This window comes from Salmo salar, chromosome ssa11 (assembly GCF_905237065.1).
Source record: "Salmo salar chromosome ssa11, Ssal_v3.1, whole genome shotgun sequence".
NCBI classification, from domain to species: Eukaryota; Metazoa; Chordata; class Actinopteri; order Salmoniformes; family Salmonidae; genus Salmo; species Salmo salar.
The window spans coordinates 22,953,557-22,972,324 of record NC_059452.1 but is presented as its reverse complement, the minus strand read 5'-3'; the positions used below and the strand labels follow the sequence as shown (position 1 = coordinate 22,972,324).

At 46.9% G+C, this 18,768-nt stretch overlaps 1 protein-coding gene across 1 annotated transcript; it reads right to left on the bottom strand.

Moving 5' to 3' along the window:
- Positions 1-3,017: 3,017 nt before the first annotated feature.
- Positions 3,018-17,316, bottom strand: LOC123725241 (proline-rich extensin-like protein EPR1). Its single transcript, XM_045690373.1, has 2 exons — positions 17,177-17,316; positions 3,018-4,746 (listed from the first exon to the last, which is right to left on the bottom strand). Exons 1-2 carry the CDS (start codon positions 17,314-17,316, stop codon positions 3,018-3,020), a joined length of 1,869 nt encoding a protein of 622 aa, XP_045546329.1.
- Between the last annotated feature and the right edge of the window lie 1,452 nt (positions 17,317-18,768).

Genomic DNA, 18,768 nt, shown 5'->3' with positions numbered 1-18,768 from the left:
AAGGATTTCCAATCAATGTGATGACCTCTTTCATCACAAGCCTTTGCCTTCATCAGCAGTGACCACATAGTGGTGGTAACCTAGGCAGCAGCTATATTTTAATTAACAAATATAACCTCACTCTGTTGGCCACATGTCTATAGTCTCCAGAGGGCCCATTCCCCCCCCATCTCCAACCTCAGTGTGCAGTGCAGTCAGTGGGGCGTCAGTGGGGAGTCAGTGGGGAGGGGGAGTAGTACCATGTGGAGACTGCTTTAATCGCATCGCCCCTTCCGCTAGAATAACTCAGAGTACTTTCTTGGCAAACACGTCCAAGGCTCAGGGGTTACTGCATGGTCGATCCTTCTGCGAGGTCCTTTCCATTCTGATTCAATCAATCTTTATTCCATCCACCGCCAAAATCAATTGTGCTCCGCCAGAGGGGCTGGGCAGGGATGCTTGGTTAAGCCACGGGGAGGGACCGAGTCAGCCAGGGTCCTCCACTCAGGCTGGCCAGCAGAGGCCAACTCCCAATACTCTCAAATAGCTTCCTTACTATGGCTCCCGACCCTCCTCGTATAGACCATTGATCTGGAAGGGATGCAGAGGTGAAAACATCTTTGACTTATCATGGTACTCCTCCATATTTCTCCCATGTTGTATTTACCTATCCATTCCTTTCAGACCAGTGGCTGTAAAGTGAAGGAGAGGTGGAAAGGAAAGGAGGCTACAGGCTGGATTCTCACAGAATGAGGAGAGGGGTCAGAGTACTGCTAATATGGAGACAGTGAGTAAATGATCTGGTTGGCAAGCCCATCCATCAAGTTAATTCCCTCCCCCTCCCCCACCAATCCCCCTGTTGATTGGCTAATAAACATCAGGGGAGTAGCTCAGTGGTTCGCCATTGTTAAAAACGTCTGATTTGTTGTGTGGTTATGCCAAGAAATCTGTTTCACCTTTTTTTAATTCTGATGGTCCTATTTCAGTTTGATTTATTGAGCTGTATTGTAGATTGTATTGTAGTGTAATGCATATTGTATTGTAGATTGTGTTAAGTATTATATTTTCCTTTTCTTTACTAATTTGATATTCAACAGTAAACGTGCCGTTCCAAACTCCATGGAACCCTGCTCCACACACTTCCGACAGTATAGAATAAAAACCCCAGTCATTCAGCCCCAGTCTCAGGGGTCATACATAATACCTATACATCTTCTGGATTGAAAGCCGACAAACCTGAGGTTTAACCCCATTCCTCAGAAGCTCCACTCCTCCCTCACCTTGCACTTTCCACCCAGGCTAGATGTGGACACATTGGGCCACTTCAGTTCACCTCACGGCCGGCAGCTGGCAGCTGAACAAATATGAGGCCTGTTTAATAAGCTATTTAAGAGAGCTGGAAGTGGCTGGTCTCCATGTTCTAATGCCCAGGAGTTATGGGACTACATGGGCCTCTCAAGACCTTTTGCCCAGCCTGTCTGGGCTCCACCTCTGGGTCTTTGGATGTTCAGATGATTGGTGAATAAATGGATCATGATACTGTACTGGTCTGTGGTTCTGTATGTTGTTTATAGCGTGTTGAGCTAGGTGATTGGGAATGAGTAACATACCTTGAACTTTTACATCTCTCTGTCTGTCCTCTGTCTGTCCAGCAGTCTGTCCAAAATCTGTCTTACCTACTACCTCTCTTTACATCTCTTTCCAAATGTCTCTCTCCTTCTCTCTCAACCAGGCAGAGGAGTCTCTTCCAGGCAGGCTAATGACTGGCCCCAGTCCCTCGGTTGAGCTGATTTTCCAGCAGCTAGCAAGCCATTCCCCAGAGGGCAGATAGAGGAGGCTGAATGGCCTTAGCCATGGCCCTGCTCCAACACAAACACAGAGCCTTGAATCCTCATCACCCAGCCTCAGCCAGAACACTGCCTCTACTGTGAGAGAAGGGAGGAGGAGGGGAAGAGAGGATGAGGGGATGAGAGTAGGATACTTGATTAGGATACCTTATTGAGACTATCCTGTCACATTGCATGGGCCCCAGTCCAAGCACTACTATACTGACACTGCTCTTTAGTAACAATGAGAAGGAAAGGGACCATACGTTTAGGAGCCGCCATATCTCTCTTCAGTTCTCTAAATGTGCTGAACTAGCCTCGTGATTATTTGTCTGTCAGATATAAACAACTTGTTAGGGAGTAATTCATTAAGCATATGAGTAATGTAGTCACAATGGTAGTATAAAAAGTAGCTCAAACTAATGGAACGTTATTATTTTGTGTAGATATTTCTCAAGTATGTTATTTATGTCAATAGAAGACACTCAAGTCACTCATTATGACACATTCGTTGAACCACATTTCTAACAGACGCCTAAAATGTAAACAGACAAGGCACCAGTATACAATCTGGAATTCCAACCACTTGAAATATAATAATATGCCCACACGTTCAAGCAATTACACAAATATTTCAAGTGTGGAATTTTAGACGGATAATTTGGCCCCATTGATTTTCCCTTCCTGAGTCTAAATGCAGAATGCCTTCCTCCAGTGAACAGTCACAGTGTGTGTGCGTGTGCGTGTGCGTGTGCGTGTGTCAGTGAGTAGGTTGGGTAGGACTGTACAGGTTCACTGACAACTGGAAATGGTTGTGGCTAAAGGTGTGGCTGCAGTGGATGGTAACCGTGCTAGGTGGTCGCCGTGCTAATGAAACTTTCAATATAACCTGAAGCCAATTATCAATCTGTCAAGATAGACTTCCTGTTGTATTTTATACCAAGACAGACAGAGAAAAAAAACACAATATTAGTCTATCGGCCTCTATATATGTTTAATGTAATCATAAATGAAATTACATAAAATGACATAAAATATAATTTCACTGTTGAGAGCAGTTAGCGTGGATGGATGGTTACATCTCCCCTCGACTGTAACCACGGCACCGAACGTCAGCGATTGTTTCTGGCATTGGAGGGAGCGGGTTCAGTCCCAAACACTGAGATTCAAGACAAACAAAGTTAAATGAAAAGGGGTACCCAGGGTAATTGCTCATTTGTAACCCAAAGCCTGGCTCTCCCCTTGGGTGTACTGGTACAGTGTGGTGTGGTGTTCTGTGGACTGTATGGCCGGGCCCCAGTGTGGTGTTCTGTGGACTGTATGGGCGGGCCCCAACGTGGTGTGGTGTTCTGTGGACTGTATGGCCAGGCCCCAACGTGGTATTCTGTGGACTGTATGGGCGGGCCCCAGCGTGGTGTGGTGTTCTGTGGACTGTATGGCCGGGCCCCAGTCTGGTGTTCTGTGGACTGTATGGCCGGGCCCCAGCGTGGTGGGGTGTTCTGTGGACTGTATGGCCGGGCCCCAGCGTGGTGGGGTGTTCTGTGGACTGTATGGCCGGGCCCCGACGTGGTGTGGTGTTCTGTGGACTGTATGGCCGGGCCCCAGTCTGGTGTTCTGTGGACTGTATGGCCGGGCCCCAGCGTGGTGGGGTGTTCTGTGGACTGTATGGGCGGGCCCCAGCGTGGTGGTGTGTTCTGTGGACTGTATGACCGGGCCCCAGCGTGGTGGGGTGTTCTGTGGAGTGTATGGCCGGGCCCCAGCGTGGTGGGGTGTTCTGTGGACTGTATGGGTGGGCCCCAGCGTGGTGGGGTGTTCTGTGGACTGTATGGCCGGGCCCCAGCGTGGTGGGGTGTTCTGTGGACTGTATGGCCGGGCCCCAGCATGGTGGGGTGTTCTGTGGACTGTATGGCCGGGCCCCAGCGTGGTGGGGTGTTCTGTGGACTGTATGGCCGGGCCCCAGCGTGGTGGGGTGTTCTGTGGACTGTATGGGTGGGCCCCAGCGTGGTGGGGTGTTCTGTGGACTGTATGGGTGGGCCCCGGCGTGGTGGGGTGTTCTGTGGACTGTATGGGTGGGCCCCAGCGTGGTGGGGTGTACTGTGGACTGTATGGCCGGGCCCCAGCGTGGTGGGGTGTTCTGTGGACTGTATGACCGGGCCCCAGCGTGGTGGGGTGTTCTGTGGAGTGTATGGCCGGGCCCCAGCGTGGTGGGGTGTTCTGTGGACTGTATGGGTGGGCCCCAGCGTGGTGGGGTGTTCTGTGGACTGTATGGGTGGGCCCCGGCGTGGTGGGGTGTTCTGTGGACTGTATGGGTGGGCCCCAGCGTGGTGGGGTGTACTGTGGACTGTATGGCCGGGCCCCAGCGTGGTGGGGTGTTCTGTGGACTGTATGACCGGGCCCCAGCGTGGTGGGGTGTTCTGTGGAGTGTATGGCCGGGCCCCAGCGTGGTGGGGTGTTCTGTGGACTGTATGGGTGGGCCCCAGCGTGGTGGGGTGTACTGTGGACTGTATGGGCGGGCCCCAGCATGGTGGGGTGTTCTGTGGACTGTATGGCCGGGCCCCAGCGTGGTGGGGTGTTCTGTGGACTGTATGGCCGGGCCCCAGCGTGGTGGGGTGTTCTGTGGACTGTATGGGTGGGCCCCAGCGTGGTGGGGTGTTCTGTGGACTGTATGGGTGGGCCCCAGCGTGGTGGGGTGTACTGTGGACTGTATGGCCGGGCCCCAGCGTGGTGAGGTGTTCTGTGGACTGTATGGCCGGGCCCCAGCGTGGTGGGGTGTTCTGTGGACTGTATGGCCGGGCCCCAGCGTGGTGGGGTGTTCTGTGGACTGTATGGCCGGGCCCCAGCGTGGTGGGGTGTTCTGTGGACTATATGGGTGGGCCCAAGCGTGGTGGGGTGTACTGTGGACTGTATGAACGGGCCCCAGCGTGGTGGGGTGTACTGTGGACTGTATGGGAGGGCCCCAGCGTGGTGCGGTGTTCTGTGGACTGTATGGGAAGGCCCCAGTGAGGTTGGGTACTCTAGCCTGAGCCACACTACACACTACACCCTCCCTGACTTGGCTCCAGAGATCGACTGCTTGATTTGAAGGGTGATCTCGAGCGAGACAGCCCTTGATCGTTCCTCCCCTTGACCCTCCTCCCCTCTCCTGGTTCTCCCCTCCACCCTTCTCCCCTCTCTCGGGCTGGGGTATGTGAGCAGTGCCAAGCCACTGTCAACAGAGGAGCTTCTGAAGGAAACAAACACTCATAACAAGGACTGTCTCTCTGAATGTAGCTACTGTCTGTCTATATCTCACTCAGACTCTCTGTCTCTCTGAATGTAGCTACTGTCTGTCTATATCTCACTCAGACTCTCTGTCTCTCTGAATGTAGCTACTGTTTTTCTATATCTCACTCAGACTCTCTGTCTCTCTGAATGTAGCTACTGTGTCTATATCTCCCTCAGACTCTCTGTCTCTCTGAATGTAGCTACTGTCTGTCTATATCTCACTCAGACTCTCTGTCCCTCTGAATGTAGCTACTGTCTGTCTATATCTCACTCAGACTCTCTGTCTCTCTGAATGTAGCTACTGTCTGTCTACTGTGCATTCGGAATGTATTCAGACCTTTTGACTTTTTCCACATTTTGCTACGTTACAGCCTTATTCTAAAATGAATTAAATTCAATTTTTACCTAATCAATATACACACAATAACCCCATAAGAACAAAGAGAAAACAGGTTTTTAGAAATTTTAACAAATATATAGCATAAAAAAACAGAAATACCTTATTTACATAAGTATTCAGACACTTAGCTATGAGACCTGAAATTGAGCTCAGGTGCATCCTGTTTCCATTGATCATCCTTGAGATGTTTCTACAACTTGATTGGAGTCCACTTGTGGTAAATTCAATTGATTAGACATGATTTGGAAAAGCACACACCTGTCTATATAAGGTCCCACAGTTGACAGTGCATGTCAGAGCAAAAACCAAGTCATGAGGTCGAAGGAATTGTCCGTAGAACTCCGAGTACCAAAAAATGTCTGCAGCATTGAAGGTCCCCAAGAACAAAGTGGCCTCCATCATTCTTAAATGGAAGATGTGTGGAACCACCAAGACTCTTGCAAGAGCTGGCAATCAGGGGAGAAATCAGGGGAGAAGGGCCTTGGTCAGGGAGGTGACCAAGAACCCGATGGTCACTCTGACAGAGCTCCAGAGTTCCTCTGTGGAGATGGGAGAACCTTCCAGAAGCACTCCTCTGCAGCACTCCACCAATCAAGCCTTTATGGTAGAGTGGCCAGACAGAAGCCACTCCTCAGTAAAAGGCACGTGACAGCCCGCATGGAGTTTGCCAAAGGCACCTAAAGGACACTCAGACCATGAGAAACAAGATGCTCTGGTCTGATGAAACCAAGATTGAACTCTTTGGCCTGAATGCCAAGCGTCACGTCAGGAGGAAACCTGGCACCATCCCTACGGTGAAGCATGGTGGTGGCAGCATCATGCTGTGGTGATGTTTTTCAGTGGCAGGCCCTGGGAGACTAGTTTGGACCGAGGGAAAGATGAACGGAGCAAAGTACAGAGAGATCCTTGATGAAAACCTGCTCCAGAACACTCAGGAAGGTTCTCCTTCCAACAGGACACCGACCCTAAGCACACAACCAAGACAATGCAGGAGTGGCTTCTCGACAAGTCTAAATGAATGTCCTTGAGTGGCACAGCCAGAGCCTTTAGCATGATGGGGAGAAGGGCCGTTCTTCCATACCGTCCCTAGGAGGGGTGCGTCACTTGAGTGGGTTGAGTCACTGACGTGGTCTTCCTGTCTGGGTTGTGCCGTGGCGGAGATCTTTGTGGGCTATACTCAGCCTTGTCTCAGGATGGTAAGTTGGGGGTTGAAGATATCCCTCTAGTGGTGTGGGGGCTGTGCTTTGGCAAAGTGGGTGGGGTTATATCCTGCCTGTTTGGCCCTGTCCGGAGGTATCATCGGATGGGGCCACAGTGTGTCCTGACCTCTCCTGTCTCAGCCTCCAGTATTTATGCTGCAGTTGTTTATGTGTCGGGGGGCTAGGGTCAGTCTGTTATATCTGGAGTATTTCTCCTGTCTTATCCGGTGTCCTGTGTGAATTTAAGTATGCTCTCTCTAATTCTCTCTTTCTCTCTTTCTTTCTTTTTCTCTCTCGGAGAACCTGAGCCCTAGGACCATGCCTCAGGACTACCTGGCATGATGACTCCTTGCTGTCCCCAGTCCACCTGGCCGTGCTGCTGCTCCAGTTTCAACTGTTCTGCCTGCGGCTATGGAACCCTGACCTGTTCACCGGGCGTGCTACCTGTCCCAGACCTGCTGTTTTCAACTCTCTAGAAACAGCAGGAGCGGTAGAGATACTCTCAATGATCGGCTATGAAAAGCTAACTGACATTTACTCTTGAGGTGCTGACTTGTTGCACCCTCGACAACTACTGTGATTATTATTGTTTGACCATGCTGGTCATTTATGAACATTTGAACATCTTGGCCATGTCCTGTTATAATCTCCACCCGGCACAGCAAGAAGAGGACTGGCCCCCCCTCATAGCCTGGTTCCTCTCTAGGTTTCTTCCTAGGTTTTGGCCTTTCTAGGGAGTTTTTCCTAACCACCATACTCCTACACTTGCATTACTTGCTGTTTGGGGTTTTAGGCTGGGTTTCTGTACAGCACTTTGAGATATCAGCTGATGTCACGGGATACTAGGAGTGGTGGTTGGAGTCAGGCGCAGAGAGCAGAGGTAAAGTACAACGTCTTTATTTACTCAAAACAGACAGTCCGGAGAGAGAAATAAGGCGTCAGCCAGCACATCCAAAATAACACGACAGCGAAATAATCCCGCACAAACCTAGGCGGGCTAAACAGGCTTAAATAAACACAAATCAAGAAACACAACAGGGAACAGGTGCAACCAATAAGACCATACAAACCGAAATGAAAAAGGTATCAGCGGTGGCTAGTAGGCCGGCGACAACGACCGCTGAGCGCCGCTCGAACAGGCAGGGGAGCCACCTTCGGTGGGATTCATGACAGCTGATGTAAGAAGGGCTATATAAATACATTTGATTTGATTTGATTTAACCCTATTGAACATCTCTGGAGAGACATGAAAATAACTGTGCAGCAACGCTCCCATCCAACCTGACAGAGCTTGAGAGGATCTGCAGAGAAGAATGGGAGAAACTACCCAAATACAGATGTGCCAAGCTTGTAGCGTCATACCCAAGAAGACTCAATGCTGCAATCGCTGCCAAAGGCGCTTCAACAAAGTACTGAGTAAAGGGTCTGAATACTTATGTAAATGTGATATTTACGTTTTTTTATTTTTAATACATTTTAAAACATTTTTGCTTTGTCAATATAGGGTATTGTGTGTAGATTGAAACATGTAATCCATTTTAGAATAAAGCTGTTATATAACAAAATGTGGAAAAAGTCAAGGGGTCTGAATACATTTCGAATGCACTGTATATCTCCATCAGACTCTCTCTCTCTCCCTCTGTGTTATGCTGTACTCCTACATTCAACATCCCAAATCCATTCCTAGATTACAGCTACATTCATTTACTACCACACCACTGTTACAGGTCAAGAATTTGTACTAGTTTAGGTAGAGGGATGTCAACCTCCTCTACCTTACCATAGACATTGAGTATTCCCTAAATAATGAAGAGTCAAGGTCATTTTACAATTCTTCACATCTGTCTGAATGTTAATATAGTTTGGTGTTCATATAGTTGAACACCCTCACTGTGTTGATGTGTAACTTCTCCCTTTCAGACTAGAAATGTCTCTCTTTTCCTCCAGCAAGGCCGTTTGTAAAACAGAAGGGCCCCCTGAATCTCAGAGGCATACACTGCTCCAAGGGCAACAGAGAGTGGGGGATCAATGTGTGGGCTGTGAAGGGGGTGAGTAAGAGGAGAGGGCCACACCCTGGCCCCCATCCAGCAACAGATAGGTCTGGGGCCAGTAGAGAGAGAAAGAGAGAGAGAGAGGATGGGTAAGTGTGGACTGGGGAAGCAGCTATTTCTCCCAGGGTGTGCAACTGTTTCAGTGCTCAACATCTTGGAAGTTACTAATATCAATGATAACCTTAACTAGCATAAAGGTAGTCACACCATAAAGATCATCTTGCTTCTGATAAAATGATTTATCTGGATGGCATCAATGACAGCCTATCGTAAATCAAATCTAAATGTATGTCATTATACCAACTGTGGGCTCCGCTATTGGTAGAAGCTGAACATGCTTCTGTTCCTCCAGAGTCCCTCAGCTTCAATGGGAAAAATCATTATTCCATCCTGACCTTTGCCTAATTAGAGATAATTAACTAATAAAGGGCCCCGCGAGACCACAGAGCTGCATGGAACAGAGAGAGAGATAGGGAGTGAAAGAGATTGAGAGAGAGAGCGAGAGAGATTTAGATCCCAGACCCAAAACACCGAGTTCAATAGGATAATGGAGAGCACAGATAACTAATTCACTGAATAACCCGAGACGTCAGAAAATCAGAGGGCATGATGACAAAATATTAAAGGGATGACAAAATAATCAATGGAGAGAAAGAGAGGGAGGAGAGGAATCTTCCTGGATAGATTTTATGCCCCATAGCTCTAGCGCATCACATCTTTGAACAAGTCCTCTCTTCTCCATGGAGGATCCCAGAGTAGAGGAGAAATGTACATTGCTCTGAGAACCACTGTCTGAGTTAAAATAGGAATTGGGGATTTGGCTGATGAGTTGGACTCTAATGTGAAGTCCTCTCTAACAAACAGGGCTAATTAACAACACATAGCTCCATAGTCTCCATAGCTAAGCTCCCTTCATTCACTCAGAGTCCCATAGAGTTGAGTCCTCCCAGGAGTGAAGACCTTAACAAACGGGTTTAATAGTCCAGACCTTCATAATCTTAACCTCCTCCCTCCTAGTCCAGTGGGACTGTTCAGTCTGTTCAGAGCATTGACCACAGAGCAAATATGAGTTATTTGTATACTCTTCTACTGGGAGGATTTACTTACTGTTGATACATATCTATCTAATTACTGTCGATACATATCTAAGGAAACACATGCTGAGACAGAGAGAGAGAGAAAGAGAGATGGAGGGAGAGAGGGAGATGCTCCCAGCAAATTTACTCACATGGAAAATGAAGTATAAACAGCATTCTGTCCCCCTAAAGACTTAAAGATATATGAATGCTTTTGCAATTACTATGGGTCAAGTCCTGAACTGAGTTAGCCATACATACCTACACTTTGGGGTGCAATTCAGCCCCTTATCATTTGTATTTAACTGCCTTTAATGCTATAAGATGTTGACAATGACTAAGTGTTTACCATGTTTATTGTTGATAATATCAAGGTAATAGAGACTATCCAATAAAATACTTGAAATAAATTCCACAACACATCAAGATGCCTGGGTAGAAAAGAGAGAAGGGGTAGAATAGAAGTCTAATTAGGTGATATCTGCTAATGCCAGAGATTCTGTGTTGTTGGTGTGCCTGCTTGAGTGTGTTGCGAGTGTGTGTGTGTGTGTGTGTGTGTGTGTGTGTGTGTGTGTGTGTGTGTGTGTGTGTGTGTGTGTGTGTGTGTGTGTGTGTGTGTGTGTGTGTGTGTGTGTGTGTGTGTGTGTGTGTGTGTGTGTGTGTGTGTGTGCATGTGTGTGCGCGTGCATGTGTGGGTGGGTGGGTGGGTGTGTGAGAGAGAGTGTGTGCGTGCGTGCGTGCGTGTGTGTGTACTGAGTGATATATGAGCTGTGGTGTGGTTGAGAGAGCTCCGTCGACAGCTGCTCACTGCCATTCACACCTGAGAGGGTCCATGTCCTGATGAGAATTAATGTACTCTGACATCCTCTGGGTCTCCCCCGGCCCCCAGAGGCCCTAATGAAGAAATACAACCTTGCCATAGAGAAGGGGGACACAGCATAGGGGCCCCAAGGGCCTACAGAGAGAGAGAGGGCAGAGAGGGAGTGGGGAGAAGAGAGGGGAGAAGAGAGAGCAGGGAGAAAGGAGAGAGGAGAGGGTAGGGACATAGTGGAGAAGAGGGTAGGGAGAGAGGGGGAGAAAGGGCAGTAAAAGAGGTGACCTGCGAGCATAGCGAGAGACGGGAGAGGAGAAAAGAGAGTGCAGCGAGAGAAGAGAGTGTAATAAGAGTGCAGGGAGAGAGTGAAGAGTAGAGGGCAGGAGGAATGAGCCAGGAAATAGGGAAGAGATGGAAGGGTGAATGTGTAAAAGAGAAGAGAGGGAGAGAGGAGAGACATGTAGCTCATGTGAAGAGGTTTTCCACTTGATGCTGTTTGCTTTTTTCTTTCTTCTGAAATATTTATCACGACGCAGCTTTACCTTAGTTTTGTTTACGTTTTCGCATCTCTTTACATAGACATTATGGAAGTATATAATTTCCTGTCCTGGGAGGCTGTTTTTATCGAGCCTCATTAAAAAACAACAATCCATCATACATCACAGAACGCCTGAGACTGAATGTGTGACCCTAAATGGGAATGCGGGTGACACAACTACCCCTCTGCCGGCCAATAGAGGGGTCGTGGGTCGTCAGGGGGGTGAGGAGAACCTCTCAGAATCAGCCATGTTCTAAAGGGGAGGGTCACACATGGAGCGGTCACAGGGCCTGTGTTTCGGGACCCCTCGTTTGTCATTAGATAACCTGTTGGGGTGTAGGGGGCAGTATTTTCACAGCCGGATGAAAAACGTACCCAATTTAAACAGGTTACTACTCTGGCCCAGAAACTAGAATATGCATATTATTAGTAGATTTGGATAGAAAACACTCTGAAGTTTCTTAAACTGTTTGAATGGTGTCTCTGAGTATAACAGAACTCATATGGCAGGCAAAAACCTGAGAAAAATCCAAGCAGGAAGTGGAAAGTCTGAGAATTGTAGTTCTTCTTTTGATTCTCTATCAAAACTACAGTGTCTGTGGTGTGACGTTGCACTTCCTAAGGCTTCCATTGGCTGTCAACAGCCTTCAGAAAGTGGTTTGAGCGTTCTCCTGTCACTGGGCAGATAATAGGAGCTCAGTTACTGAGTGGACTGCCTGGCAACAAAGGGATTGGATATGCGAGGTCACGCAAGCGCGCCGTTCCTTCTTTTTCTTCTTGAATGAATATGCTATTGTCCGGTTGGAATATTATCGCAATTGTACATAAAAAATACCATAAAGATTGATTTTAAACAGCGTTTGCATGCTTCTAAGTACGGTAATGGAACATTTTGACTTTTCGTCTCTGGTACCGCGCTCGCGCGGTATGCCTTTGGATAGTGACCTGAACGCACGAACAAAACAGAGGTATTTGGATATAAATATGGAGTATTTTGAACAAAAACAACATTTCTTGTGGAAGTAGCAGTCCTGGGAGTGCATTCTGACAAAGATCAGCAAAGGTAAGACAATATTTCTAATACTAATTCTGAGTTTAGGTTGCCCCGAAGTTGGCGGGTGTCTGAATAGCTCATCGTGATGGCTGAGCTATGTACTCAGAATATTGAAAATGTGCTTTCTCCGTAAAGCTATTTTAAAATCGGACACAGCGGTTGCATCCAGGAGTAGTCTATCTACAATTCTTTAAGTAATTGTTATATATTTTGTAAACGTTTATGATGAGTATTTTTGTAAATTGATGTGCACATTCATCGGAAGTTTTGGTGGGGATACATTTTTTGAACATCACGCGCCAATGTAAAATGCTGTTTTTGGATATAAATATGAGCTTTATCGAACAAAACATACATGTATTGTGTAACATAATGTCCTAGGAGTGTCATCTGATGAAGATCGTCAAAGGTTAGTGCTTCATTTAGCTGTGTTTTGGGTTTTATTGACACATGTCCTTGCTTGGAAAATGGCTGTGTGATTATTTTTGTCTATGTACTCTCCTAACATAATCTAATGGTTTGCTTTCGCTGTAAAGCCTTTTTGAAATCGGACAATGTGGTTACATCAAGGAGAAGTGTATCTTTAAAATGGTGTAAAATAGTTGTATGTTTGAGAAAGTTGAATTATGACATTTTGTTGTTTTTGAATTTGCCGCACTGATATTTCACTGGCTGTGTCCCGCAGGTGGCCCATAGAAGATAAGAACCATATCAGTTTGGGAGTCTCAAGTGATGTCTTCACAACACCAATTAAAATATGTCTGGCGCAGGGGAGGATATCATTTGAATGGTAAAACGTCACTTAAGAGACAGATGGTAAATGTAAATGTTGATGTTTGTGCATATGACTGTCCCAATCTCTCAACAGGCCACAGATTCAGGGCAGGAAGAAAAAAACAGTACTATAGTGCTTCAACCTCAACCCCTCCTCTCTCTCCCTACTTCCCTCTCTCTCTCTCCCTCCCTGCCTGCTGTTCACACCCACCCACATCCTTCCCTCAATCTGTCAGTCTCAAACAAAGAGCAGCATATCAAGTTTCTAGCGCCCGACCAGCAGGGTCACTTTAACCTAATCTGACTGAGGGGAGGAGGATGGAGGACAGGGGAGGTGGAATCATTATGGGGGAGAGAGATTGAGAGAGCGAGAGAGAGAGAGAGAGAGAGAGAGAGAGAGAGAGAGAGAGAGAGAGAGAGAGAGATGAGAGAGATGTAGGGAGAAAGATGTAGGGAGAGAGATGCAGGGAGGGTGAGTGGGTGAATAAGTATAAGAACATGGGAATAGGGGTCAAAGGGAGAGAGAGAGGACAAGGAGATGTTGTAGGGAGGGAAGAGGTGTGGGAGCTGGCTGGCTGGCTGGCTGCTGACCAAGCCAAGGGGCCTGGGGATCTGGCATGGACACGGGTCTGCTCTGCCTGTGGGCAGCCGGCGGCTAGCAGGTCTCTGGGGCTCTCTTGAGGCAGCTAGGCTAGAGGACCCGGCCAGAGGACGCCCAGGGCCCCTGCCCTTCCATGCCAGCAGGAGCAGCCTCTGGCTTTCTCCTTCCTTCCCTCCCTCCCCAATGGCGACCAGCTGTCCCTCCACCCGCAAACCACTGGGACACGGCAGGAAGTGAATCGCTGACCCAGACTGAATTCCAGGCGAGCGCCTCTGGCCACGGCGTGACGTCAGTACAACCCACGATGTCTATTATTAGCGACATTCAGATGCCCTGCTCTCATGTCCGCCTGTCCGTCTGCTCAGGGGTCCTGGGAAGGGTGTCCTACGATAAAGCCTGTAACAAACTTAAGCATTGGCTCAGAGGGTTTGGGTTTTTTTGAGGGTGGCCAGCACCCTGCCTGTGTGCTACCGTACCGTACCTAATTTGAAGTTAATTTCAGCCTCTCTGTACGTGCGAGACGGCATACCTCGCCAGGACGCCTGCGTCAGAGTTTGGCTCTGGAGTTAATCCCTGTAAATTACAGTGTAACTGCATCTCTCTCTGGAAAGGCACGGTGGCCACGGAGACCATGTCCCATTCCACCCACAGGGAAGAGAAATGCCTAAAAATGCCTTGTACTGTAAACTTAGTTTAATTTTGAGATGATTTACTAGCGACAGGCCCATGGTTCCAAGTACGACAAAAAGGCAGGTGCAGCCCTCTTTTTTGTTCATGATTGCAATGCCTAAATAGGGAAATGGGAGGTATGGGAAACGATATGTGCTGGGGTGATCAAAAGTCGACTACATTTTATTTTCAAACAAGTTGGAATATCCCGTATCAGTTAAATCCCCTAAAAATGCTTGGGGTTGAATGGCCAAAATCGCTGATTTACTTGCTAAAGTATAAAACAAAAGTTGATTCATCCACTTTTTCTGTATTTTATAAATAACAAATGTGTTTGCCTATCCCTCTCTCTCTTTTTCACACATCAATTGAATTTGTCAAAGGTAGAAATAAGTCAACGTCCAGTGGGGAGCAGTACCGTAGGAAGGAAGGGGGGAGGAGGTGAGAGCGAGGGGGGATGGGCGAAGGGGGTAACGCTTTACTCTCAAAGTGGAATGTTTGGACAGAACTTTCTCTTCCATCCTCCATTAAAAATTCCCACACATTTCTGTCCAAACAGTCCCTTCAAATTCCCTGTCAAACATGTATGTACATCAGAAACTCACTTTCCCAGCCATCCTGTGGGCAAACATTACTTCCAGCTGAGCAAACACGGCCAGACAGAACAAGCCATACATCGCAGACAACCTCTATTTTCTTACTTTAAATTGGTCAAATCCCATACACAGCATAAACACATATCTACTCTAGCCAATGCTAGCCAGACTCTGACTTACATCGGGTAACCTTACCCTACCTTTACACTTAAAAAAACAAACGGATGTACCGAGCAAATTAAAGGCTGCAGTTGTTTGGTCAAATATGTAATTTCTCACCATTCAGATCAATTACTGATGGAATTCTAACCAGGGGGACGTTGGAGTGTAAACACTTGGACTGTAATCTCAATTCAAGGCTACATCTCTGACTGTAATCCTAATACAATCATCTTGATGTACTATATATTGACAGGCCTGGGTCCCCATGTAGACCCCTCACATTAACAACATAATGGCAGAAAAACTCCTGTAATGACACATTAGTGAGAACTACATTCATTTCAAACATTCTCCCCTGATATACAAATGGACATCAAGGTTTGGCCTTAATTGCTTTAAGTGCAGGGTTGTGGAATAACCAAACAACCCTCTGGACGCCAGTTTCATATAATAATTATGTATTTGTGGGTAAGGTGCACTTTGACCCCTGGGGAGAGGGTCATAACTGTAAGTGTGGCCCCTGGCCTATGAATGATTAGAGATCCCATATTAGACCAACCCTGCGCATAGGTGATCATATTATTATTAAAAACCACAGCAGGGGGTAAATGTAGGCTGTGTCAATGATTACGGCTGGAGGCACAGACAGACCATCTCTTGGGTAACCATAACGATTAGAGAAGCCCACTATATTACAATAGCACCTGGGCACTTTCATAATTTTGACTGAATTACTATATGGCACAGCACTCACTGAGCTGTAGATGTACCTCTCACCAAGAGGCTAGCACTCTCTCCAGGATGGTAGAGCTCCTCTATAGGGTTGAGTTTCATGTGGTGTCTATGTGTTGTGAACTATTGGAGCCTCTTTTAAAAAATAGAATAAACACATGGAGATCTATGTATGTTATTGGCACAGAGACCATTTACATTTTAGTCATTTAGCAGACGCTCTTTTCCAGAGCGACTTACACTAGTGAGTGATTGAATACATTTTCATACTTTTTTTACCATACTGGTCCCCCATGGGAATCAAACCCACAACCCTGGCGTTGCAAGTGCCTTGCTCTTCCAACTGAGGCACACAAGACCCTGTAAATGAAACAGAACAGGCTATACAAACAGAGACATACTATTATAAGACTTGTTATTACCATGGTAATCATGACTGGGCCTGGTGGGCTTTGTAAGTGACATAGCCTTACACTTTCAACAATGACAGCAAAGCACCTCGATCAACAGTATACCTGTGTGGATACTGGATTATTCTGAACGGCTGTCTCTTGAAAGATAGCTTCAGAGTGGTGCTTCTGTTTGGCTGATCAGAGATGTTGTGATAAGCTGTGTATGAGAGAGTTATGACTTTACCTAGCACATCGTTTATGTGCACTAGGGGGAAAGGATGGAGCACTTTGTGCACATTTATCATAAAACACAAGGACTGGAATGTAAAATGTCTTCTTCCTTCAGCCTCAATGTCTGTGATGGAGTCGAACATAAAGTTGCCAGATAAATGATGTATGAGCACACCATAGAAAATATGCCTCTTAGCTCTCCAGGCTGTCAGCCATTACACCATAAGCACCCTTTATACACAGTTCACTATTTGTTTACAGTCAACCTCAATCAACATGTTTTTTTTATTATAGTTCAATATCTACTCCACACGGACACATTATCTGGCTAGTATCCACAATAATCAAGGAGGCACATTGAAACTACAGTACTTCCCTTCTATCTCCCTTTCACCTATCCTACATTTAAAGCAACACTCAACACTATCACATCAGTGAGGAAGAGCTCAACCATGGCAACGTAACTAAACATCAGGACATCACTCTTCTCCTTTGCAGCGCACTTTACTCTGCGTGTACTCTCCAGGTGACATAAATAAACCTATACAGTACATCCATCCCTCCTAAGGGGACGAGAGGAGAGAAGAGGGGGCCTCTGTCGGTATATACTCCGCCAATGGCAGCGTTTAGCAGGTGACAAATAGCGTTTCCCAAGCTGTGCGTGTTATAGGCGGGCCCAGACGGCCCAGTAGACGCCTCACTCAGATGGGTTGATGAATGGAGGAGGGAGCCCCGACAGGCAGGTTTATTTTTATTACATCTGCCATCGCTCTACCTTATCCACATCTCCACCGAGAGCAGGGAGATCCATCACTCACCTCCGGGAGCGGGACTGGGAGGATGGAGAATCATAGGAGAGACACAGGAACTGTGGTGGTCTGTGGTGCTGAAGCTGAGACGAGGGTGGTAAGTGGCAGGATGATATGGGACTGGAAGGAAGAGAAGAAGAGAACCTCATTACGGTTCATTCAAATGTCAAATGTATTTCCTCTAAGATTTTGATCAACACAACCTTTGTTGGAGCAGGCTGTGGTGCTACCATAGTGTCAACTATAGGGAAAAGTGTCACTATTTTTGGACAGCGAGGGTCTGTTTCAAGCATTCAGATTGTGTGGAAATATGATAGCTATTGGAGGTTGTGATCTGGGATGAAGACTGTTCTTCACACCCCAGGTCAGAACTGATTTTAGAAGATATGATACACATGAAGATGGAGTTGAATAAAGAAAATGGAGGCTGTTGTCTAACAGACATACATCCATCCTCCTACATATTAAAACCTTGCCCAGGAAATGAAATGTATCATCTGGAAACAGAGGAGTTGAATAGCGCATGTTAAAACCACTAAAGTGATAGAGGTGAACGATTAGATAGATGACCGGTTTTCTATTTCCTCAGAAAAGACAAGGAGATGGAGGGAGAAACGGAGGGAGGGAGAGGGAGAAAAAAGAGAGATAAGGGGAGGTAAGAAATAATGGAAAGCAGAAAGCAAAGTCATTTAGAGGCTGTCAAAGGACATTCTCAGAGAGAGAGAGAGAGAGAGAGAGAGAGAGAGAGAGAGGGGGAGAGGGAGAGAGAGAGAGGCAGCGAGCGTTCACTGTTTAACTTTGCTCTAACTGCTGAGCGAGCAGCACCGAAAGCACAGGTGACAGTGCTAACAGCGAGTGGCAAAATAGCCTCCAATATCGTTTTATCGTCTCCCACTTCTAACTAGGGAAATGTATGATGGAAAAAAAGAAAACATTTGTTTCTTTATTTGGCTTGCATCTTAGTGTACTTTATCTATTTGACAGTGAAAAAGGAAGTCACAGAAAAGGAGGGAGAGGAGGAAAGGGGGGGTACTCCTTTTTTAAAGAATGATTCATGAACCATGGGCTGGATAGTTCATGAGTCAACACTGTACTGCGGGGTGTCTTTGGGGGCGCGCTCAGAGAGGGGGTGTATCAATAGGTGATAAATCTACCTGCATTCCCTGGGTGAGGGCAGAACGGAGAGCGACTAGCTAGTGTCCTCACAGGTAGTACTAGGCATCCTATCCTCACTTCTATAGTACACACACAGTTACATGTGAAACCAAATCACCAACACACTCCCTACATACACACACCATCCTATTCCTAACACCACTACCTCACCAACACACTCCCTACATACACACAGCATCCTATTCCTAACACCACTACCTCACCAACACACTCCCTACATACACACAGCATCCTATTCCTAGCACCACTACCTCACCAACACACTCCCTACATATACACAGCATCCTATTCCTAACATCCCTACCTCATGTACAGTACATGGCTTGGTGAGGTCACATAGACCATGAGTTATAAAGAGGTAGAATAATAACAAAAAGGAAGAAGGAGAAGTTGAAGAGATGAAAAAATACATGATTAAAGGATGG